Source organism: Rhinatrema bivittatum, chromosome 2 (assembly GCF_901001135.1).
Source record: "Rhinatrema bivittatum chromosome 2, aRhiBiv1.1, whole genome shotgun sequence".
Taxonomy (NCBI): domain Eukaryota; kingdom Metazoa; phylum Chordata; class Amphibia; order Gymnophiona; family Rhinatrematidae; genus Rhinatrema; species Rhinatrema bivittatum.
The window spans coordinates 643,043,123-643,069,224 of NC_042616.1; the positions used below are offsets into that span (position 1 = coordinate 643,043,123).

General features: G+C 46.5%; 1 protein-coding gene across 1 annotated transcript in view; it reads right to left on the bottom strand.

Annotated features, from left to right (window-relative positions):
- Positions 1-26,102, bottom strand: part of NSMAF (neutral sphingomyelinase activation associated factor) — a 267,295-nt gene that overhangs the window by 206,406 nt on the left and 34,787 nt on the right. Inside the window, exons 4-5 of the mRNA XM_029591349.1 lie at positions 4,582-4,649; positions 4,425-4,461 (exon numbers count right to left, since the gene is read on the bottom strand). Of these exons, the coding sequence (XP_029447209.1) occupies positions 4,425-4,461; positions 4,582-4,649 (105 nt within the window). The remainder of the gene's footprint in view (positions 1-4,424; positions 4,462-4,581; positions 4,650-26,102) is intronic.

Here is a 26,102-nt window from a genome sequence, read left to right on the forward strand (position 1 = left end):
AAGGGTGGGAGGCTGCCAGCAATCCAGTCAATAATGCTCATGAAACGCAGCATCCTCCCTAGCCCTAACATCCAAGTGGTAATGCTTGGAGAAGGCATGCAAGGATGACCATGTCACTGCTCCACATATTTCATATGTGACAACAAACAAAATTCCACTCACAATATTGCCTGAGCCCTCATGGAATGCGGTCCAACCTGCTTTGGTAAGGCTACTCAAAAAAGATATAGTTGCGATGGAGAAGGTACAGAGAAGGGCAACCAAAATGATAAAGGGGATGGAACAGCTCCCCTATGAGGAAAGGCTGAAGAGGTTAGGACTGTTCAGCTTGGAAAAGAGACGGTTGAGGGATCACTGCGGATCAGGTACTCTCCATTCTAGGATCCCCTTGGGGGTTGCAGAGGTGGAATAGCTAGACCCAGGCTAAGAGAGGCTCCAGAACAAAAAGAAGCTTTTTTCTACTTACAGTACCTGAATGTAAACCGATGTGATATCTCAGATCGAATGTCGGTATATAAAAATAATAAATAAATAAATAGGGTTGCCAACTGTATGGATTTTCTCTGGACAGTACACTATTTTAAGGTACTGTCCAGAAGCCAGAGGGCTAAAATGTCCGGAAGTTGTCTGGATTTTGACCTTTCAGTTGAGCACAGCAGCTATTTTTTGCATCGCATCACATCACATCCAGTCACCTAACTTGAAAGAGCTGTGGATTAACTCCACAGCCAAGGGTGGCACTGTACCTCCTGAAAGCTGCCTGCCTAACCACAACTCCCCCTTTCCTTACTGCAATCTCGGCTGCCAGCATCTACCTTCCTGCCCGCAGCCCAAATTAAATAAAAAAAAAAAATAAGGCTCAGCAGTGCTGACAGCACTTCGCCTCATGCCCACAGATCAACAAAAGGCTCCGTGGGGCCGCAGACACCTTTCCTCCAGGCCCCTCAGAGGAACAAGAGAAGGCCCTGTGAGGCTGTCGGTGCCTCACCTGCTGCCCACGTTGAAAAAAAGAAAAGGCCCAGCGCCAAAGCCTCACCTTCCCATCCACGGCAAAACGAGAGAAGGCCCAGTGAGGACGTTGATGAGTCACCTCTTGCACCTTCTCACCTGCGGTCCAAGTTAAAAAATAAAATAAAATAAAAGATCAGCGAGACTGCCAGTTCCTCGCCTCATACCCATGGATCAAAAACAAAAGGCCCCATGGAACCGCTGACACCTTCCCTCCCACCTGTGGCGAAAAAAAAGAAAAGACCCCATGAAGCCACTAATTTCTCAACTCTTGCCCACAGCACAATAAAGAAGTGGGGCCGCCAGTACCTCCCCTTCCTCCTGCGGTGCAGCAAGTAAAGGTGACCGGCACCTCCCCTCCTGCTGCAGCAAAACAAGAGGTCCAGGTGGACCGTGGGTTTGCTAAAGCAGAGGCCCAGAGAGAGCCTGTTTATGATTGTGGGAGAGTCAGTGAGTGAGAGGGTGTGTGTGGGGAAGAAAAAGCATGTGTATGTGTGGGAGAGAGAGTGCCAGTGAGTGTGAGATTCTGAGAGCTTGTGTGTGTGAGGGGAGAACTTGTGAAAGTGAGAGCCTTTGTGTAGGAGAGGAGGAGGAGAGAGCGCCTTTGAGTGTGAGAGAACCCCTGTGTGTGTATGTATGGGGAGCAGAGAGCGCCAGTGAGTGTGAGAGAGCAGAAAGGGGGGGGGGGGAAATAAATGAATAAATCCCTATACTATTACCATCCTCCTTTTCCCTTTATTTCCTTCTCCTCCCTTTTTCATCACCAACCTCTCCCCCATCCCTTCATCTCTTCCACTATTAATTTGTGCAACTATGTTTAATTGTTTATTCTCAGTTTGATTTTTGTAAACCGTTATGATGGCTGCACCGAATGACGGTATATAAAACTGAAAAAACAAACAAACAAACAAATAAATAAATAAGTGAAAGAGAGAGAGACTATATATATGTGTGTGTATATGGTAGGGGAGAGAGCCAGTGTGTGTGAGAAAACCTACGTGTGTGAGTGAGAGAGCACCAGTGAGTATGTGTGAGGGAGACAGAGCCTGGTTGTGTGAGGTGAGAGAACCTGTGTATGTGAGGGAGAGAGCTCCATTGAATATGAGAGAGCCGGTGAGTATGTAAGAGACTGGATGTGTGTGAGGAAGAGAGCCAATGAGTGTGTGGGAGAGCCTGTTTGCATGTGTGAGAGAGAGAATATAAGAGAAGGCCCTTGAGTGTATGAGGATCTGTATCTTTGTGAATGAATGTTTTTGTGAGAGAGAGAATGAAAGTGCGTGTTAGGGAATGTGTGTGTATAAGAGAGAGAGATAGGATAAAGTGTGCACCCTGCTTCCCTTCCACTAATCCAGGACAAGGGTGACTAGAAATCAGAGGTTCCCAGGTATGGAGAGTGGGGAATATTTTTATTCCTGTTTGGATTTTTGGACTATATTTTATGTGTCTGCTGTTTTGAAATATTGGTGTTTGGTAAATCTTTTTACATTTTTAATTTGAGTTATTAATTATCGGATGTTACCCTATTCAACAGCTCTTTTGAAATATTTAGGAACCATATTGAAATTTTTATGACTCATATTAAAATACGGTTTTACTATTAAGATGTTTTATTTTGTATTGGTTTTATTATTTGTTTTGTGATGAATGGTGATGTTTCTGTTTTTCCATTCTTGCATTATATACAGAATTTGGCTTGTAGCAATTTCCAGCTGCATGTTTCTATTTATACTTTATGATCACTTTTTTTTGCTGTATTTAGTGAGAGTCTGACTGTGTTTTACATGAGTGACCAAGGTGAGAGTATTCTGGAAACTTGTAGTTTCTGTGTAGGGATCTCTAACAGCCTTGCTTGTTCTGTTTTCCTAATAGTAGTCCTGGGGGAATTCTGCACTACTGCAGAGCACAGAATTTGTACATAATTCTCCCCCTGAGCAGAATCGCCAAATTCTGCGCATACAATGGCAAAGATGGACGAGACCCCAGCATGCCGCAAGCAGAGCTCATCTTGTTTGCGGTGAAGATGAAAGCCCCAGCGTGCTGTGAGTGGAGCATGACCCGCTCGTGGCAAAGATGAAGGCCCTGGTGAGAGTGAGTGTGTGTGTGTGTGTGTGTGTGTGTGTGTGAAAGAGATATCGCAAGCCTGGGGGGGGGGGTTTAGAGAGAGAGCATGTGTGAGTGTGCTTGCAGGGGTTGAAAGAGAGTATGTGTGAGGTTGCTTGGCAAGTGAGAGTATGTGTGAGTGTGCTTCGGGGGTGAGAGAGCATGCATGAGGATGCTTAGGAAGAGAGAAAACATGTGTGAGTATGCTTGGGACGGGGAGGGGGAGCCTGTGAAGGAGTGTGTATGTGCATTGGAGATTGGGAGCTGGTGTGTGTGAAAAAGGTATTGGGGCAGATCTTTAAACCTGCGTGCGGGCGTAGATTTGTTCGCGCAACCCGGCGCAAACAAATCTATGCCCAATTTTTATAACAATTGTGCAACTTGCACGCGCCGAGCCGCGCAGCCTTCCTCCATTCCATCCCTTAAACCCCCTCCTAACCTTTACTGTAGAAGTTATGCCTGCCTCTGGGCAGGCGTAACTTGCGCACGCTGGCTCTCCAGCCCCCAGCACAGGCTGCTGTGCCAGAGATCTCGGGACCGCTCCCCCGGACCGCCCCCGAACCTCCGCAATGCCCCCAGACCACCCCCTGACCCCAGGACTTATCACTAGCTAAAGGGATAAGCAACAGTAATGGGGCAAAAAAGATTTAATAAGTTCTTAGAAAGTTTGTGTGACCTGATAGATGACAAGTATTTGATTCTTCCTAATGGTGGGGGTGGCAATTATATTGGTATTTTTATGTTTGGAATCATTTGGTTGTAACTTGACTTCATGCACAATTTCTAGAAATAAGGCAAGTAATACATTTAAAAAAAAAATAGTCGTGTGGAAGGTCAAAAGGTGAAAATTTTACTCCGTAAGACCAAGTGTTTGAAATTTTCACAGTTGAAAGCAGGCAATCCTACTTCTCATCCATAAGGGCTAATTCAGATAACTGCATAACGAGACAGTCCATAGGCCTCCGAGAGGGCAAAAGAGAGAGGAAACAAGAAGCTCGCCCTTTCTCTTCTTCCTCATCTATAGCTGGAATCTAAGGGGGGGGGGGGGAGAGAGAGAACGTCCTAAGGGGCGCGCCACAGGGGCATCACTGAAATAGGCTCCACAAGCCCCTACCCGATGACATTAGCAGAGTCACTCACGTGGTGGAGGAAGGATAAGATGTAACAGCGTCAATGCTGGACTAGGATCTTAATCTCTCCCTCTCATCTCAGGTATGCCCCACTTATAGGGTTTTGTTTTTTTTTATTCGTTAACCTTTATTCCTGTTTAAACAACTGTTTCTCAGAAAGATCATTTATCAAGATGCATTTCTTACCTGGTTGAATACAACTAAAAAGCCACCGGGTCTGTTCCTAACATGAAAACAAAAGTATTAAAAAGATATTGTTAAAAAGAATGTGGGCACCAATTAACATGTTTGCAAAACAAATTAACATGAATTATCTAAAATGCATAAAAAAAACTTTCCGTACTGTAGAAAGGGGTTACCATCTTCATTATCTTCTGCCTCTTCTATTTTTACACAGTCTCTGAGCGCGATCTGTAACAGATTGCAAGAACAAACAACCCTGTCAAAATCATGATGCACAGAGCTCACAGTGGAAGCCAGCTGTACTGAAATCCTTTGCTCTGCTTTGTCAACACCATGCATCCATGGGAGATAAAAGCAGAATTTCAAGTTGTTTTCCTGCATCCTTTTGGGAACAGGATTAGGTTTAGGGCTGTTGACTGTTCTTGGCTAGGCCCCAAGCAGGGAGCAGTTCTTAGAACCAAAGACCACAGATAAGACCAAGTAGGAGCCAGTTTCAGACTGTTGAAGTGCCCCCTGTGGTTTTATTATGTTAGAATGAAGCCCTAAAAAAAAAAGGAGAATTTCTTAAAATTAAAACTTTTCTCTCTATAATTGTAGGGTTTTCTCTGGGTGTCATGTGTGTCTTAGCCCTTGTTGGGTCCATCATGGAATTGTTATGAGACCGTGCAATACCCCACCAGAATCAGCCGGAGACTAAATCTTACACAAACAAAGCTCGACCCTAATGAGAAAAAAAAAATGTATTAAAAAAAAAAAAGTGGAGAGTGCTACAGATCCACAGAAGCAAATATATACAAGGGACTCCGGCCACACCTATAGCCAAGGCTGGAAAAACCCAGGCCCCTGGTGCCAGCTTGGGAAGGGCCACCATTCCTGGCAACGCTGCCATGGCCTGGTGTTGCCCGCAGAGAGAGCGAGAGAGGTTGGAGGAGTGGGAGAACCAAGGAGGAAAAAAATAATATTTATAAATCATGCAAAAGGAATAAAAGCAAAAAGGAAAATAAAATTCCCTTGGCTCCTAAAACAATGTTTAGCTTGAGTCTGAGTTTTCTAAATATAATTTTCCAGCCTGGCTTATACAAAACAATAAATAAAATAAAAGATCTCCTAACCACTATTTGACCAAAAACATTTATAGCTATAAAAAACTATTTTTAATCACCAGAAATGGCTGTGGCTACATAGTGGTTAGAGGCATTTTTTAAAACTGACCTTCATTGATCCTTGAGGGGTATCTGGTTGTCTTTGCATCACGTTTGATTGTGAGCATCCACCTGCAGTGCATTTATGCATGTGTTCCTGCTTTTGTTTATCATAGGTGCAAGGAAAATATTTCAAAATGTACCCCCTTTTTCAATCAGGCTTTCAAAGAAGTGTCATTAAGTGAAACATTTTAAAATTTTAAGCTTTGTATTAAAGCCCATTGCAGCTTTTGGTTTCTGTTGTGTGTGCAGTGACTCCTTCCCTCTCTGGCAGCACCAACACATCCCTGCTTTGCATAACAGATGTCCTGTTGAACTGTGGGCGATGCTCTGTCCAATGCATCAACGGACTCTTAACCCCCATCAGTTCACTCTGCTGAACTGGTCACATGCTGCTCCTGATGTTCTTCTCCAGTTTAAAGCATGTTTTACTATGTATCTCCATAAAAACAAAGGTTTACTTTTCTAACTCCGTTTCCCATCACTTGGAGGAACCTAAGTTGCAAGATTTATTTAAATTCTACTTTTCAGGGACTATCAAAGCGGATTCCATTCAGGTACTGTAGATACTTCCCTACTCCAAAACGCTCACAATCTAAGGGCTTGGCTTACTAAAGCTTTTCTGCCACTCTGTGTCGATGAGAAAACTGCTTAGTAAATGAGGCCCTAAGTTTGTCCAAGATCCCTAGGAGCCATATTATGAATTAACAGTTTACAGTTCTCAACTAGAGTTGACAACTGGCTCCAGATATTCAGGATAGGATGATCCAGTCCAAGTATTACTCCACTGCACGCAGGGCCTTGTAGTCTTGCTTTTCTGAGGAACTACAATAAGGAAATCAGAACTACAAGTTCCTGAATGCAGTGGGGTAAAAACAGCAACTCCCTATGCACAGCAACTTGAAGCTGTTTTACCTAACCCAAAGGTCCCAATATGGTGCTCAAATTTATTGCTCCATTTCTAGGAACACTTGTCTTAAGTAAATAGAAAAAAAAAAAAAGTGTGACAGGCTAGTCCCTCGCACAAAACAAAGTGTGTCTTGAGATACAGAGCATGCAATACCAGAAAGGGTTCCAATAACGTTGAGGTCTCCAGATGAAGAAAACAGTCACTCTACAAAATTTTCTTACTGCTTCAGATCAGATTTGGTTTGCTATTTTACAGAACTAAAAATAAAACAGTTTTAGGGATATGAACCGCAAGAGAGAATCTGCCCTAAAATTGTCTTGTTTTATGTACCAGAAAGATGAAACAGGTGTAGTTATCTGGTGAGTTATTAGGAAGAGCAGTGAAACATGGTGGTGGGTGGGGTTTCTCGTGAGGGATAATGAATTATAGGGCATGACACCCCACCACATATTTCTCTTACTCATCTCTCCTGTATTTTCTCCTCTTCAACCACCTCTCTCTCTCATACCCATTTTCCTCTCCCTTTCTTTTAGCTACCTAGCACGGCACTTCCTGTTCATCTGGTCCCCTAGCCACCCCACTCCTCCAAACAGTCAGCACAGCTTTCTGCCTCTTAAAGGGACATGCTCTGAAGAACAGGAGCCCTGACCACTGCCTCTCACCCATGTGTATAGTTCTAGTAGAGCAGATTTATCTGCACCCTGGCAATTTTAAATAGAGGACTTGCTGCTGGATTTAATATGAATACTTGATCAAGTCACTTTACCCTCTGTTGTCTTAGGTACAAACTCTCTGGGTGATGCATCAAACCATGGTTGTGCTCTAACGCACGTTAAACAGCGTATATCACGTGATATATGCTGTATATCATTTGACAGTGCTCTATCACGGCGATATCGAGTGATGTTATGCATTGCCCTGCCCATTTTGCCTCCCCTATAACAATGAGCTGCTTTGCATGTGATTTACATGCATGCAAATATATACAAAGCAGCTCATTACTAGCCAATTTGATGTTAATATTTTATCACAGCCAACTGAGAAAGTGGTGAGCCATGATAAAATAACACCATTTTAAATTTTGATAAATGTAACGTTAGAGCCCTGGGACCCTAACATGAGTCCTGAGGCTTCCATATTACATTTACAGGACCATGCTACCTCTAAAAAACTGCCATGGCAAAACAGGTAAGTTGAGCGGGGATCATGGTTGACCCCTTGCTCAACCCAAGGCCATTATGCGAGGCGGCCTAAACATGCCAAAGTGTCAAGAAACAGAAAAGTCCACGAGGCAACGGCCCCGCCCCCACCCCAACCCAGTTCTTCCAAAAGTGCTCTTCCTCCCCAACCCTCCTTCCCATACAAAATAAGAGCCTGATTTTCAAAAGCATTTACACTTAAAATTGGGTTTTACATGTGCAAATGCACTTTACCCGTGTAAGTGGGTTTTTGAAAATTGCTACAGTATATGCCATTGAATTGTCTATAAGATTTACCCTCATAAGCGCACTTAACGCACATAAATGGCTTTTGAAAATTGCTACAATAGTATGTTACATTTACACGTGAAACTCCTTTGAAAATTCACCGCCAATGTAACCCCCTTCCTATCCCCCACCCCAATGGCTCCCCAAAAATGTTGGGGGTATAGTGCACTCCTCTCTCACCCTCCTTCACCCTCTCGCATCTCCCCTGACCTCCCTACACCTCAAAGGTATGAACAATAATCACTGGGGTTCAGTGGGGGGACCCTCTCCCTCTCAAATGTATATAAAAAGTCAGTGGGGTTAAGGGAACCCCCCCAAGCCTCACCCACCTACATCTCCAAGCTTCTCCCTCACCAACCTCCCTTCCACACCACCTGAACCTTAGAAATTAGAAGATGGAGATAGGAGATGGAATGGGATAGGAGATAGGAGATGGGGGGGGGGGGTCCCAGGCCCCACAATGGGGCCTGGGACCCCCCCCATCTCCCAGCTTGGTTGATGCCACTTTTGAAAATGGCACTGACCTGATCTTGCCCCTGTCATGTGACTGGGGCAAGGTGTGGGGAGGAGAGAGGAGGATGCACGATACCCTTAACAATTTAGGGGTCCTGTTGGGGTGGGGATGGGGAGGAACACTGGCAGCTCTATTTTCTGTGGGCAGAGAGAGTGGGGGAGGGGACATGGACATTTAGTTTGACTGGGTTTAGGGGGTGGGCCAGAGCCATCACCGCATGTGGACTTACTTCTTTTTTTAAAATTTTTGAGTGTCCGGGCTGCCTCGAGTAGTAGCCCTGGGTTCAGCTGGGGCTCAGTCATGACTCCCGCTCAACTCTGTCTTTTTGCCTCGGAAATTTTATTTATTTTTTTTTTTACAGCAGCCATTTAAGGTGATGGCTGCTGTAAAATGTCCCTTGAGGTTGGGGCTGCCATTGCTCCTAAATGGCCTCTAGCCATATCGTTTTTTCCCCACGTGGTTGGCCACGAGACAAAAGAACACGTCATAGAGCCGTGATGTTTTTCAGGGGAAGGGACCCCATTATCGCGGCAACAGCCTTCCCACAATAGTTGGACCCCTCCCACGAAAAAACATTGCGGTTTAATGGATCCATGCCTTAGATTGTAAGCCCCTCTGAGGATAAGGAAATGCCCACAGTACCTAAATGTAATCCGCTTTTAAGTGCCGAAAAGCGGAAAATAAATAGATAAATAAATATGTAAAAATCAGGGAGACAATTAAAAATGGTTACTCCAAACTAGACATTAGTAAAATAATGCTTTAAAGATAAAAGCAGAAACTTCATGGCTACTACAGTCAATGTTAAAAATTTTGGAAATGGATTCTGACAGGGGAGGAGGGAGTAAGCTTTGACTAATCTGATAACCTTAACCAGCTGGCATGCAAAACAGTTGATATGAAATATAGAACCCAAGAACAATGGAGAACTGATAACAAAATGTCACCCTCCGGACAGGACATGCCCCAGCTGTGTCACCTAAACCTGCATAGGAAGGGGGTGGGACAGTATGGGTTTTCTATAATCTTTACTAGTGAGTGAGTCTCTAGTCTTCTTCCCTGCCTATTCTGCTAGTCAGACCAGCATAATCCCTATGTACAGGCTCATATAACCGCATACATAAGAGATTATTAACAAAAGAGGTACATGCGTAAATGTAACAAATTATCGGAGCAATTTTCAAAAGCCATTTATTCAAGTAAAGTGCATTTACACTTGTAAAACCCAATTTTAAGCGTATAAATGCTTTTGAAACTCAGGCACATAATGTTTTATCTTGTTAAATGCGTCAATAATGTTTTACCTATTTTATTTTGTATTTCATTGAAATTTGCCTTGTGCTTTATTTTATTTGTTTAAACTGTTTGCTGTATTATGATTTTGTTACATTTGTTAGTTTTATTTTGATGTTTTATGCCATAGTTTGCTAATTTTTACCTCATTAGCTTGTTTGAATTTTATTTGTACATCGCTTTCCTTTACCAATGTCATTATTTGTGATTAATCTAGTAATAATAACATAAACCTGGTACCATTTAGACATATATTAATACTTTCAGCAAATCAAAGGTACTAATGGTCCAACCACCTGCCACTCAGAAGTCTCTTTTCACTTTTATTACCTCCAAGCAAAAGTTGAGTATCAATGACCTGGTATGCATATTTTATTTATTTTTATTTATTTGGGGTTTTTTATATACCGAAGTATAGCGTTTTGCCTTCACTCCGGTTTACAGGATAACAACGTAATACATACAAATATCTTATAACTATCTTTAACATTCAAAGAGTAGAACCTTATTTAACATATTAAATGGGAAAATTATATACAGGAGATAATCTATACGAAGATATAATATATGATATTCATTAGCTATTATGTGGAACAAATAGCAATCTGAGCAGGGGAGGGATAATGTATGAAATAGGTCTGGGAAGGAGCTCGGGGTATGTTAGGTGGTTTCAGGTAAAGACTTGATAAGGTTGCATGAGGAACGAGGGCGATGAAAGGGGAGGTGAGAGGGGAAGAGGCGGGTAGGGGGGGGAGGGGAGGGGAGAAAGTGTTTAATAGAGGGGATCGTCGAAGGAATGGGAGCGTCAATGTGTAATGGTTCGAAAGGGGGTGGATTTCTTAACCCACGCCATCTCTAAAAGTTTGGCTGAATAACCATGTTTTTAGTTCTTTTTTGAATGCTTTGATGTTATGAATTGAGCTTAAATGTTGTGGAATGTTGTTCCATAAGTTTGGGCCTGCTATGGAGAAAGCTCTGTTCCTGGTGTTGGTGAGTTTGGCTTGAGGAAGTGATGGAATTTCAAGTTGAAGTTTATTGGCAGATCTGGTCATTCTTTGAGGTTTGTGTGTTATGATAAGTTCATTGAGAGCTGTGTTGTCCGTTGAATGTATTGCATTGTGAACTATTGTTAATGCTTTGAATTTGATTCTCTGGTCTATTGGGAGCCAGTGAAGTGATTTAAGAACTGGGGTGATATGGTCAGACTTTTTTTTCCCGGTTAGTATTCTTGCTGCGGCGTTTTGTAATAGTTGCAGAGGTTTTAAGGTGGTTTTTGGTAGTCCAATCAGGAGGGAGTTACAGTAGTCGATGCTGTTGAAGATGAGTGATTGTAGAATTGTTCGGAAAGCGTGCTGGTGAAGTAGCGGTTTAAGATGCTTGAGGACGTGCAGTTTGTGGAAACCTTCTTTGGTTTTAAAAGCAATGTTCTGTTTTAGGTTGAGTTCGTTGTCGATCCAGATTCCTAGGTCTCTTGTTGAATTTTTTAGTTGGATGTTGATGTTTTCTATTTGTAGGGAGAGGGAAGTGGAGGATTGTGTAGTGTTGTTTCTTCCTATTAGTATGCATTCTGTTTTTTTCATGTTGAGGCATAACTTTAGGTGGTTCAGCATGTCTCTGATGGTGCTTAGGTGTTTGGCTGCGGTGCTTAATGTTTCTTCTATTGTGGATGTTATTGGGAAGAGGAGTTGGATGTCATCGGCGTACATGTAGAAAGTAACTCCGATGGTTGATAGGAGGTGGCATAGAGGGAGTAGATATATATTAAAGAGGGTCGCCGAGAGTGCTGATCCCTGTGGTACGCCGGTTTCGAGTGGGAGAGGATTTGAAGATTGGTTATTAATGGTAACCTTGAAGAATCTGTCTTTCAGGAATGATTTGAACCAGTTGAGGGTTTTGCCTGTGAGTCCAATGCTGGCTAATCTCGACAGTAGGCATGTGTGGTCTACGGTATCGAAGGCTGCGGATAGATCAAGTAGGATGAGGATGTGGCTTAGGTTGTTGTCGAAGCCCCTGATTATCTTGTTTGTTAGGTTGACGAGGAGAGTTTCTGTGCTGCGGTTTTTCCTGAATCCATGTTGGGCGTCGTGGAGAATGTTGTTGTCCTCAAGGTGTTCGTTGAGGTGTGTGAGAGCTGCTTTCTCGGTCATTTTTGCGATTAGGGGGAGGTTTGAGATTGGTCTGTAGTTGTTTAGGTCTGTGGGATCTAGGTTCTTCTTTTTTAGTATGGGGGTGATAGTTGCGGTTTTTAGTTCTGCTGGTAGTTCTCCTTCTTCAAGGGATTTGTTAATGATGGCGGCGATTGTTGGAGCGATAATGTGTGCTATTTCTTTCATACTTCGTGTTGGGATAGTATCAAGGTCATGGCGAGCAGGGTTGGTTTTTTTTAGCATTTTTTCTGTTTCCAAGTTTGATATGGGCTTGAATTCTGACCACGGGGATATGGCATTTGTTCCGAGTTTGTCTTCTGTGGATGTGATGTTTTGAAAGTTGTTTGTTATTTTGCTTATTTTGTTTTTAAAGAATGTAGCTAGGTCGTGGCTTAGGTTGTTTGAGGAATTTGTGTTGGTGTTGCTGTTTTCTTCAGTGAGGTTTCTGACGATATTGAATAATGCATTAGAGTTATTTGTTGCGTTCTTTATCTTTTGGCTGTAGTAGTCGCGCTTGGTGTTTGTGATTGATTTTTTGTATATGGCGAGTTGAGTGCGGTATCTTTGAAGGGTCGTTGAGCATTTTGTTTTCTTCCACTCTTTTTCCAGTCTTCTGAGGTTAGATTTCAGCGATTTGAGTTGTGTGTTGAACCAAGGGTTTTTCTTATCTCTGGTTTTTCTTAGTAGTTTTGTTTTTTTGGGGTTTATGTTATTAGCTGTTTGTTCTGTTAGGTGTATCCAGGATTGTATTGCTCTGTTGCTGGTGGAGAGGTCCAGGTTATTGAGTTGTTTTCCTAGCTCTTGTTTTAATAGGTTTAGTTGAAAGGGAGGTCTGTAAGTAAATGAGGTGATATTATTATCATTTGACGGTGTGTTGTCTTGTATGGTTGTTCTGCATCGTAGTAGGAGGTGGTCTGACCATGGGATTGGGTTGGCTGAGACGGATGTGTCATAAAAGTGGTGACTGGTGAAGATTAGGTCCAAGGTGTGTCCTGCCTTGTGAGTGGGGAAGTTTACTTGTTGCATCATACGAAGGCTGGCAAGCATGTCTATTAGGGTTTGGCTGTTTTGTGATCTGGGGTTGTCATCTATGTGGAGGTTGAAGTCTCCTAGGATTATTGTGGGTTTCTTTGTGTTGATGTTTGTGATTAGGTATTCCAGTAGTGGGGAAATATCATTTTCTAGTAGCTTGGGGGGACAGTAGATCAGGTAAATCTGTAGGCATTCTGAGTCGAAGAGAGCGATTTCGTATTTATTGGGAAGGTTGTTGTTGATCCTAATCATTGCGAGGGTCTTTTTTATTATTAAGAGAAGTCCTCCTCCTCTGCGTGTCTTACGAGGGATTGAGAATAAGTTGTAGTCGTTGTTGGTGATCTGATTCAGTATCACTTGATCAGTGTTTTTAAACCAAGTTTCTGTAATTGCTATGAAGTCGGGGTTTGTGTCTTGTATCAGGTCAGATATTAGCATGAATTTTTTTGTCAGAGACTGTGCGTTTAGAAGGAAGAAGGTGAGGTAGATTAGGTTTTTGATATTTTTTTTGATAGGGATGCTTATAAGGTGTCTGAATCCTGTTTGTGGAGGCATCTTGTTGTTTGTGGAGTTGTTTAGAGGTTGTTTGTAGTTCTGGTGTTCTTCCGTGTTCTTGCTTATTTGTTTGGTTTTGTTGGTTTGTAGGCTTTATGTTTAAGTGAGGGAGAGGTGAAGGATGATGATCGCTTTTTTGAAACGTCTTGATGGGAGTTTGTGCTGTGTGTTAAGAGATGATTGTGTGGTTGCTTGAAAGGTTTCGAAAGGGTTTTGTTTGGAATTTGTTTGGACTAGGATAGAGTATGTTTGTTGTGCTGACTGCAAAGGGTTCCTCTGAGGTTTTGGTTTTGGGAGGGTGGCAGGAGGGCACGTTTGTTGTGGTTAATTCGTCAGAAGAAAGGAGGGATTGAGGGATGGACTGTTATTAGCGTTTCTTGCGTTGGAAGCTTGGTGCGATTTAGGAATTTGATGATAATCAAGAGATTCTAAAACTTGGTTTTAGGTGGTCTGTCGGGCCGCTCTACGGGGCTGCACTAAGGGGCGCACAAAGGGGCAAGCCCCTTTGTTGCGCTCCTTATGCGCGCGACGCCAGGCGCGCGACGCCTGGAGATCAGGTGGGGATTTAAATCCCCTCGTAGGTCGCGGGTTCGTGACGTCGTCTGTGCGTCTCGTTCGGGCCTCGTTCGGGTTCGGGTGCGAGCGTGTTGGCCGGGTAGTCACGTGTCCGGTGTTGGGCCGTCGTGGGTAGGGCGAGTAAAAGCGGGCCTTACCCCGATGGGTCCCGGCGCCGGCTGCGCGGCCCCTCTTCCCAGCTCCTACAGTGGTCGATCGGCGGGAAGTGGACGTCCGGAGGTTCGTCTGTCCGGCGGAGCGAAGAGGACGCCTCGAGAGCAGGTGGGGATTTAAATCCCCTCGTAGGTCGCGGGTTTCGTGACGTCGTCTGTGCGTCTCGTTCGGGCCTCGTTCGGCTTCGGGTGCGAGCGTGTTGGCCAGGTAGTCACGTGTCCGGTGTTGGGCCGTCGTGGGTAGGGCGAGTAAAAGCGGGCCTTACCCCGATGGGTCCCGGCGCCGGCTGCGCGGCCCCTCCTCCCAGCTCCTACAGTGGTCGATCGGCGGGAAGTGGACGTCCGGAGGTTCGTCTGTCCGGCGGAGCGAAGAGGACGCCTCGAGAGCAGGTGGGGATTTAAATCCCCTCGTAGGTCGCGGGTTCGTGACGTCGTCTGTGCGTTCGTTCGGGCCTCGTTCGGGTTCGGGTGCGAGCGTGTTGGCCGGGTAGTCACGTGTCCGGTGTTGGGCCGTCGTGGGTAGGGCGAGTAAAAGCGGGCCTTACCCCGATGGGTCCCGGCGCCGGCTGCGCGGCCCCTCTTCCCAGCTTCTACAGTGGTCGATCGGCGGGAAGTGGACGTCCGGAGGTTCGTCTGTCCGGCGGAGCGAAGAGGACGCCTCGAGAGCAGGTGGGGATTTAAATCCCCTCGTAGGTCGCGGGTTCGTGACGTCGTCTGTGCGTCTCGTTCGGGCCTCGTTCGGCTTCGGGTGCGAGCGTGTTGGCCGGGTAGTCACGTGTCCGGTGTTGGGCCGTCGTGGGTAGGGCGAGTAAAAGCGGGCCTTACCCCGATGGGTCCCGGCGCCGGCTGCGCGGCCCCTCCTCCCAGCTCCTACAGTGGTCGATCGGCGGGAAGTGGACGTCCGGAGGTTCGTCTGTCCGGCGGAGCGAAGAGGACGCCTCGAGAGCAGGTGGGGATTTAAATCCCCTCGTAGGTCGCGGGTTCGTGACGTCGTCTGTGCGTCTCGTTCGGGCCTCGTTCGGGTGCGAGCGTGTTGGCCGGGTAGTCACGTGTCCGGTGTTGGGCCGTTGTGGGTAGGGTGAGTAAAAGCGGGCCTTACCCCGATGGGTCCCGGCGCCGGCTGCGCGGCCCCTCCTCCCAGCTCCTACAGTGGTCGATCGGCGGGAAGTGGACGTCCGGAGGTTCGTCTGTCCGGCGGAGCGAAGAGGACGCCTCGAGAAGCAGGTGGGGATTTAAATCCCCTCGTAGGTCGCGGGTTCGTGACGTCGTCTGTGCGTCTCGTTCGGGCCTCGTTCGGGTGCGAGCGTGTTGGCCGGGTAGTCACGTGTCCGGTGTTGGGCCGTCGTGGGTAGGGCGAGTAAAAGCGGGCCTTACCCCGATGGGTCCCGGCGCCGGCTGCGCGGCCCCTCCTCCCAGCTCCTACAGTGGTCGATCAGCGGGAAGTGGACGTCCGGAGGTTCGTCTGTCCGGCGGAGCGAAGAGGACGCCTCGAGAGCAGGTGGGGATTTAAATCCCCTCGTAGGTCGCGGGTTCGTGACGTCGTCTGTGCGTCTCGTTCGGGCCTCGTTCGGGTTCGGGTGCGAGCGTGTTGGCCGGGTAGTCACGTGTCCGGTGTTGGGCCGTCGTGGGTAGGGCGAGTAAAAGCGGGCCTTACCCCGATGGGTCCCGGCGCCGGCTGCGCGGCCCCTCCTCCCAGCTCCTACAGTGGTCGATCGGCGGGAAGTGGACGTCCGGAGGTTCGTCTGTCCGGCGGAGCGAAGAGGAATTCCTTTTACATTTAAGAACTACATTATCAGCAATGCTTAATGGGATTACTGCTAACTATTTAACAGCTCGATACAGTAAAGTGGGGCCGCGGTTACCCCGCTCCTAACCCGCTTTCTACTCACTTTCCGGCCGTGTTAGTCCTTCCTGTGATACACTATCCCCTTTAACCCATCCTTACCGCCTCTTTAAATCCCCGGGTAACCCCTTCCGCACGCGGCATGTATATTAGATGTAAACCATCGAATTAGCTATCCCCTCCCATACAGTAACGCGCGCCCTGACTATCGCTATTTTACCCTGCCATTTTGCCCCGCGTTTAACCTGCTAACTTACCGCCTACCCTTACCCCTGCGTTAGAGGCAGGGGTAATGGTAGACGGCAAACTTTCCCCAAAAGGAAACCTCTAAAAACCTAAAATCCCTTCCTCCCCTCCTCCCGAAGCGACTCGACATTACTTTCTGTTTTCTTACCTTTTGTTGCTTTTCAGCCCCTTCCCTTCTCTGCCGCCCTCCGGAGGGGGCAGCCGGCGGCGAAAGCGGTCCCCCCCGTGCAGGTCCCGGTTCTCCTGGCTTGGCAACAGCAGTACAACAGCTAGGGCTCCATCCGGCTTGCAGCGTTCCCCCCCCCCCTCCCCCGCGCAGGTCCCGGTTCTCCTGGCTCGACAACAGCTAGGGCTCCATCCGGCTTGCAGCGTTCCTCCCCCCCCCCGCGCAGGTCCCGGTTCTCCTGGCTCGGCGTGAAGTGCCCTCTCCGGCACGAGTGAAGCGTTCTTTCGTTGGCCGGAGCGCCCGTCGATTTGGGCGCTTCGGCCAATGAAAGCACATAGACGGGTGCGCGTGACATCACGGTGATGGGTGGGTGGCATTGCCACCCACCATCATCGCTTGCTTCTTCTCATCACCACCCCATCTGCCTCTAGGTCTCCCAGCTAAGGGATGATAACTAAAGGTAGTAGTAGTGAAGACCATATCCCACTATCCCCAAAAATGTTCTCCTCCCACAAGTGTGTTTGCTTTTCTCAAGAGGAAGAGCAGGAGACAGCTTGCTAAATAGTCCAATGCCTCTCAGAACTTTAAAGGACTGAACAGAGATGGAAGAATGGTGGGACGAAGGACTAGGATGTGACAATGGAGAGGAGAAGGGGAGAAACAGCCAAAGGAAATTAGCGGGGGAGGGAAGAAAGCTGGAGGCAACAGAAACAGGGGGAAGGAAGGCAGGAAATCTGCCTTACCACAAGCAAATCAAGTCAGAATATTTTAACCTCCCCTGCTCCTTTGCACATGATGCATTAAACTGATATCTGAAACACTAACACCTTTCACTTTCTATATCACTTTGCAAAGTTTTAACAATGATTATAAAGAAGTCTTGTGACTGTTCCTTGCACAGTATCTCATCTGCACATTGTTATATTTCTGCTGTAGATTTTATTTTCTGTCCAAAAGCAAGGCTCAATTAGCCATAACGTGTAGGTGATGTCATCCAATGGCACTGAACGGACCTCTTTCTCATAGCCAGTAGAGCTTTCTGCTCTACTCAGCATGTGTGGAAATTCCAGCTTGGGCATTTCCTCGTGAACCCCCCTCAGTCTTTTTCCATCCGTGTAGGACATGTAATACTTCTCTCTCTATTTTTCTTAAGAAATTTTCAAAACTTATCTTTAAAATTTCCTCCATGTCTCAGCAGCCCACAAAAAGCACTTGTCAGTGCTACATTTTCAAAATATAAAAGATTTCTTGTCAGAATGTCTACCAAGAAAAAAGCTACAGTAAGTGGGTTTAAAGACTGTATTTGTGGGAGAAAAATGACCATTACAGACAGACACAAAATCTGCTACCATTGCCTGGGTCATAAGAACATAAGAAAATGCCATACTGGGTCAGACCAAGGGTCCATCAAGCCCAGCATCCTGTTTCCAAAAGTGGCCAATCCAGGCCATAAGAACCTGGCAAGTACCCAAAAACTAAGTCTATTCCATGTTACCATTGCTAATGGCAGTGGCTATTCTCTAAGTGAACTTAATAGCAGGTAATGGACTTCTCCTCCAAGAACTTATCCAATCCTTTTTTAAACACAGCTATACTAACTGCACTAACCACATCCTCTGGCAACAAATTCCAGAGTTTAATTGTGCGTCCATATCCAAGCCAGTTGTTACAACTGTGGATGGATGATCACATGAACATAAAGGTCCACAGCCTTGAACATGGAGGAACTATCGAAATGCAGCCTTATCTACTTCACTGAGAAGAGTTGAACACCAGCTCCTCTAAAATATCTCCCCCATTGGTGGAAGAGGCCGAATCCTTGCGATCAAGTATACATAGATGCTATGCATAGAAGAAAAGGAGGTGCCAGCTTGTGGAACCACTGGAACATTAAGCGCTGAAGAACACAGAGGCTCGAGTGAATTGGCTCTGTAGGCACATGGTGCATCAAAGCCATCAACATACACAGCCTTGATTAAGGCTACACTGACACCATCAAAGCATAATGCTCTGGTGCCATCCATGTAAAATTCACTGGCACCATGGAGACATAAGTTTGAGATGCATTGAGTCACAAAGGTCTGATCTTTGACACCTTTTCCCATTAAACTATTGGAAGCATCAATGTATCGTACAGCAAATCTTCCTACACAGCTATATGCTGGTCAGGGCAAACTCTTCACTGAGGTAGAAGGGGACATGTTCCCCCTTCTACCATCAATTACTAAAGCTCTCTTGCCAACAAACAGCCCGATACTGTAAAACCGCGGGAGAGCGGACGAACGCCTGCTCTCCCGGCGCACGCACCGGCCCTTCGCCGGTGCGAGCTATACAGTATGCAAATTAGGCGACGCGGTGCAAACAAGGGAAAGGAGGCGCTAGGGACACTAGTGCGTCCCTAGCGCCTCCTTTTGGCCTGGAGCGGCGGCTGTCAGCAGGTTTGACAGCCGACGCTCAATTTTGCCGGCGTCGGTTCTCGAGCCCGCTGAGAGCCACGGGCTCGGAAACCGGACGCCGGCAAAATTGAGCGTCCGGTTTTCGGCCCGACAGCCGCGGGCCGAATTCAAATTTTTATTTTATTTTTTTTACTTTTGGGGACCTCCGACTTAATATCGCTATGATATTAAGTCGGAGGGTGCACAGAAAAGCAGTTTTTACTGCTTTTCTGTGCACTTTCCTGGCGCCGGAAGAAATTAGCGCCGACCTTTGGGTCGGCGCTAATTTCTTAGAGTAAAATGTGCGGCTTGGCTGCACATTTTACTTACTGGATCCCGCGCGCATACCTAATAGGGCCATCAACATGCATTTGCATGTTGAGGGCGCTATTAGGTGCCGCGGGTGGGCCGCGTGTTTTCCTCCCCTTACTGAATAAGGGGTAAGGGAAAACACGCGTCCAGAGCAGGCTGACAGTGCGCTCCGACGGAGCACACTTTACTGTATCGACCTGCAAATTACTTACCGTATTTTTCGCTCCATAAGACGCACCTGACCATAAGACGCACCTAGGATTCAGATGGGGAAAATAAAAAAAAAATTAAATTGTGCTAAACCGGCTCTGCGTCTGGGCGTCTTATGGAGCAAATTAGGGGAGTGCATAGCTTTTTTTTTTCTCCCCATTTTGTTTTCGGGTCTGGGGAGGGCCATTTCGGTCCACTCCCCAGATCAGAAAACTTTTCTTTCTCTGGGAACCCCTCCCCCCAAAAAAAACCCCCCATCCCAACCCTTTAAATTAACAACCCCCACCCTCCTGACCCCCCAAGACCTGCCAAACATCCCTGGTGGTCCAGGAGCGGTCCGGGAACGATCTCCTGGGCGTGGGCCGTCGGCTGCCAGTAATTAAAATGGCGCTGACGGCCCTTTGCCCTCACTATGTCACTGAGACCGACCAATAGCAGCGGTCGGTCCCAGTGACATAGTGAGGGCAAAGGGCCGTTGGCGCCATTTGTTTACTGGCAGCCGGACAGCCCACGCCCAGGAGATCGTTCCCGGACCGCTCCTGGACCCCCGCTGGACCACCAGGGATGTTTGGCAGGTCTGGGGGGGGGGGTCAGGAGGGTGGGGGGTTGTAGGAAATTAAGTCGGCAGGTCTTGGGGGGGTCAGGAGGGTGGGGGGTTGTAGGAAATTAAGTCGGCAGGTCTTGGGGGGGGGTCAGGAGGGTGGGGGGTTGTAGGAAATTAAGTCGGCAGGTCTTGGGGGGGGTCAGGAGGGTGGGGGGTTGTAGGAAATTAAGTCGGCAGGTCTTGGGGGGGTCAGGAGGGTGGGGGGTTGTAGGAAATTAAGTCGGCAGGTCTTGGGGGAGTCGGGGGGGGGGGGTTTGTTAGATTTTTGTTTGGTTTTTTTTTTTATATTCGCTCCATAAGACGCACATACATTTTCCCCCCACTTTTGCGGGGAAAAAAGTGCGTCTTATGGAGCGAAAAATACGGTATATGGTTACCCTAATAATCATATATATGGACAAGACCCATGTCACCTATCATATAGATTGTATTATTGAAACATGTAACCGAAACTATATTGGCACTTTGTAAGATAGTATGACCCAAGCTGAACATTAAATATATGTGCCTCCCTGTAAACCGTTGTGATGGTGCATACCAAACGACGGTATAGAAAAGATTTTAAATAAATAAATAGCATCTAGAAACACTAGATCCTATTTGCTCTTTGGTGCCTTTTATTTCTAATTAGTCTCCAGTTCAAATTCTACAAAGTCCAGCAGATGTGCAACATTCCATTCTAGTATTAGAAGATGTTCTACCACCTGTTGTGCAGGAGGTGGACCCTTGGACCGAGGTGGGGTTGATGCTACCCATAGGGAAGGCCCTATGGGTCCCCACCATTGGTAGGTGGAGCTGGCTGACTGACGGAGGCTGGCTGGAGCTTCGCCAGTACCAACCCTCGTTCCCTGCAGGTTGAGCCCTTGGGTGCCAGGGCTAGTTGAAGTTAGGTGGGCCTCCTTCCGAGGTTTTCTGGTAGATGAGGAGGAGGTCAGCCAGGGGCCAGCAATGGTAGTAATGGAGAGTCAGTACTGGACGAGGCAGAGTCCTGGAGACCCAAGCACCAAAAGGAACAAGAGTCAGACAGGGGGTGCCTGGGTAAAAGCAGGCCAAAGCCTGAAAGGCCAAGTCCAGAGTAGAGACTGTAGAGGCGTTGTAGAACAGACTGAAGTCAGGGCAGGCAGCAAGCAATAAGCAGTGGCAAGACAAGGTCAGATCTAGGAGATGACCAATAGCATGGTCGGGCAAAGTAGAGGTCAGGTCCAGGAGATGATCAGTAGCGTGGTCGGGCAAAGCAGAGGTCAGTTCCAGGAGATGATCAGTAGCATGGTCGGGCAAAGCAGAGGTCAGTTCCAGGAGATGATCAGTAGCATGGTCGGGCAAAGTAGAGGTCGAGTCCAAAAGAAGTCAGACTGTAACTCAAGAAGAGTACACACAAGGCACAGGAACTAGAAGAAGTAACGAAACCAGGATCGGGAACATGGAAGGAACAGGAACATGAAGAAATCAGAGGAGGCAAAGAAGTACATGTCCAGCATGGAGACCTGTTTAAAGGCAACTAACTGAGGCTGGATCCAGCCTTATATACCAGAGCCCAGTGACATCATCATCCTGGGCTGCGGGATGGATTCCCGCTGTGGCGCCTTTAAAAGGAAAAGTGATGCGCGTGCGCATGCCTAGGGAGGGGCACGGTGCGGACCAGTGGCGTCTCGCCACTGGTCTGCACCAGGAGGCCCGCCACGGAGCACAGGTGTCCGCCTTGGAGACAGGAGCAGCAGGGGCGGCCCACAGCCGCAAGGGAAGTGGAGCCAGACGCTGGAACAGGCAGAAGAGGGTAAGAGGGCCTGGCCACAGGACTGCCGCAGCCGGCACATGCAACACCACCTATACCAGGTCAGAGAGCATGTCAGTCACTTGTATGAGAAAACCTGTTATGTTTAAGGATTGTGTGTCTACCTGAAGTTAAACTGAGTTGTATTATTTATTGATTTTGCTTTATTCTTTATTCTGCGCTGTAAATAAATTGCACAAATGGGAAACAGCCAGAGACTTCCTCCTTATTCTTTCTGGTTATTTCCAAGCTGCAACATTTTCTTCAATCTCTTCATAAGGTGTTAGTTATCACCTCAGGCTCCACATCGAACTCCACTGCAACTCACATAGCCTGGTTGAGAGCCAGTAACCTACAAGATGATGTCCACAAAAAGTTAGTGGATGTGCCCTGCCTGGGAGAACCTTAAAGAAACAGTGGCTCACATATATGAACAGCATGTGGCAGTACCCTCCCTCTCCATGGGATTGGAATAGTAGTCTTCTGCAAGGTATCCATGATACACTTTTAAAAGACTCTTTTTCCACAGATGCCCCTTCTGCCAATTCCAGCAATACCAGATACCATCCCTGCTTCTGCAACAGCAAGAACAACTACTGACTCACACTCGACAGCATGAATGCAGCCAACCAAAAGTACCATAACAAGTCCAGTCCTAGCCTGGTCCAAGTTTTTTTTTTTTTACCAGCCTTCTGCCCAGAAACTATCCCATAAGGGAGAGAATCCATCACTACTTAGAGAAGTGGCACAAGATCACCAAAAATTACTGGATTCTCAAAATTGTGAAGTCTGGATACAGTTTGCATTTCTCCCAGCTTCCCATGATTCCTCACTGCTCAGCCTTCAATCTGGATTTGTCTCCCTCGATGCAGCTTCAACTCGCCCCTTGAACAGCGGGTGATAAAAACGGTCCCTCCTTATCTTCAAGACCAGGGGTTCTACTTCCACTATTTCCTCATCTCCAAGAATCTGGGAAACTGAGACCAATCCTCAAATTAAGAAGTTTGTTCAAGCATATGCTTTGGGAGAAATGCAAAATGAATTCCCTCCACACAATCTTCTCCTTCATCCAGAAGGGGGAATGGATATGTGCTGGATTTAAAAGATGTTTATGCTCACATTGCCATCCATCTCTCCCATTGGCAATACCTGTGACTTATGGTACATTCATCTCACTATCAGTAAAAAGTGCTCCCTTTCTGTCTCTCAGCCACACCAAGGCTCTTCATCAAATGCCTACCTGTAGCAGCAGCACATGTACACCATCAGGGCATCCAAGCGAATTCCCAAGAGGGTGTCCTATTCTACCTGGAGAAATCAGTATGTCTCCTACAGTCGCTGGGCTTCCTCATACATTTTGAGAGATCCACTTTGTTTCCCTCCCAGAGAATCAAGTTTATTGGAGCATGGATAGAGCTTTCCTTCCTTCAGATCAAGCTCAAACTCTCCAGATATTGGCTCACAAACTGCTGAACACAGAACAGTCAACTGCCAGAGAGATGCTGCTTGTTCTTGGTCACATATTGACAGTAATTGGTGCAGTATCACTGACCCTCATGCAGAGAATGGAGCCTGGAAAATTGGGCATCCAAATGGCAGATGAAATTTAATGTGGATAAGTGCAAGGTGATGCATATAGGGAAAAATAACTCATGCTATAGTTACACGTTAGTTCCATATTAGGAGCTACCACCCAAGAAAGAGATCTAGGCGTCATAGTGGATAACACATTGAAATTCTCGGTTCAGTGTGCTGCGGCAGTCAAAAAAACAAACAGAATGTTGGGAATTATTAGAAAGGGAATGGTGAATAAAATGGAAAATGTCATAATGCCTCTGTATCGTTCCATGGTGAGACTGCACCTTGAATACTGTGTACAATCCTGGTCTCCGCATCTCAGAAAAGATGTAGTTGCGATGGAGAAGGTACAGAGAAGGGTGACCAAAATGATAAGGGGAATGGAACAGCTCCCCTATGAGGAAAGACTAAAGAGGCTAGGACTTTTCAGCTTGGAGAAGATACTCCTGAGGGGGCATATGATAGAGATGTTTAAAATCATGAGAGGTCTAGAACAGGTAGATGTGAATCGGTTATTTACTCATTCAGATAATAGAAAGACTAGGGGGCACTCCATGAAGTTAGCATGTGGCACATTTAAAACTAATCGGAGAAAGTTCTTTTTCACTCAACGCACAATTAAACTCTGGAATTTGTTGCCAGAGGATGTGGTTAGTGCAGTTAGTATAGCTGTGTTTAAAAAAGGATTGGATAAGTTCTTGGAGGAGAAGTCCATTACCTGCTATTAATTAAGTTGACTTAGAAAATAGCCACTGCTATTACTAGCAACAGTAACATGGAATAGACTTAGTTTTTTGGTACTTGCCAGGTTCTTATGGCCTGGATTGGCCACTGTTGGAAACAGGATGCTGGGCTTGATGGACCCTTGGTCTGACCCAGTATGGCATGTTCTTATGTTCTTATATATATTTCCTACAGTGGGGCCTTCATTTCCAATGGGATCAGCTAACTAACGGGCCGATACAGTACAGTGCTCTCTGACGGAGCGCACTGTTAACCTGCCATTGGATGCGTGTTTTCCCTTACCCCTTATTCAGTAAGGGGCAGAAAATGCGCGTCCAAGCCGCCGAACCTAATAGGGCCATCAACATGCAAATGCATGTTGATGGCCCTATTAGGTATTTGCGCGTGATTCAGTAAGTAAAATGCGCAGCCAAGCCGCTCATTTTACTTTCAGAAATTAGCGCCTACCTTTGGGTAGGCGCTAATTTCTTCGGGCACTGGGAAAGTGCACAGAAAAGCAGTAAAAACTGCTTTTCTGTGCACCCTCCGACTTAATATCATGGCGATATTAAGTCGGAGGTCCCGAAGGGTAAAAAAAGAAAAAAAAGAAAAAAAAGTTTTGAAGTCGGCTGGCGGCTGTCGGGTCGAAAACCGGACGCTCAATTTTGCCGGCGTCCGGTTTCCGAGCCCGTGGCTGTCAGCGGGCTCGAGAATCGATGCCGGCAAAATTGAGCGTCGGCTGTCAAACCCACTAACAGCCACCGCTCCGGGACAAAAGGAGGCGCTAGGGACGCGCTAGTGTACCTAGCGCCTCCTTTTGCCCGTTTCTACCGCCGGACCTAATTTAAATACTAAATTGCACGCACAGGCGAGTGGCCTGTGCACGCGCCGGGAGAGCGGGCGTTCGCCCGCTCTCCTGTGGACTTTACTGAATCGGCCCATAAGCTTCTATCAAACAAAGTAGCTAGTTCATCTGAAATGAAACAGGAATGGAGTTGCTGGCTGGAGCCTTCATTCTACAGGAAGGAGCATCGCTGTGACTGGCTCCTCTCCAAGTAACCTTAGCAATGGATGGCTCCACAAAGAGTTGGGGGGCCTACACAGTCCTTTTTCAAACTCAAGAAACATGGTCATTCCATGAGAAACAATTTTAGATCAATTTCTTTGAGGTGAGAGTGATGAGGTATGCTCTAATAATTTTCACTTGCTTCCTTCAAGGGAAAAGCAGTCATGTTCAAACAGACAATCAAGTCACCATGTTCTAGGTGAACAAACAAGAAGGTACAGGATCTTGGACTCTGTCAAGAAGCAATAAAAATATGGGAATGGGTATGCAAAAATTAAGCTGTCCCACAAGCGAACTACCTTCCTGAAATCTCCAGCACACTGGCAGATTGCCTCAGCAAAGTTTTTTGATCGTATGAATGGTCTCTACAATAATTAACTGTTCACAGACTGTTTGACCTCTGGTGATTTCCAGCAATTGACCTATTTGCACCAGAACAAAACAGAAAGCTAGAAAAATGTTGCTTCATTCTTCCCAGCATAATTCAGGATGCTTTTCTGCTCAATTGGAATGCATATCTCATGTATGCTTTCCATTGATTCTGCTAATAGCCAAAACAGAGCAAAACGTACTGAAGGACTGGGCCTGTCTAATACTCATAGCTCCAGCGTGGCCCAGACAAGTCTGACTCACTTATATACACTACAGTTTTTCAGTTATCCTCTGATACTTCTCGGATCAGATCCATACTTCTTGACTGAAGAAGGATGTTCATTTCATCTGAACCTTCCCTCAATCAACTTGATGGCTTGGATGTTGAACATTCAATGATAAAAGAATTATCCTTACCTAAAGCAGTAGAGGACATGTCTGCCAGAAAATCTTCAACTAGAACAGCTTACAATTTCAAATGGAAAAG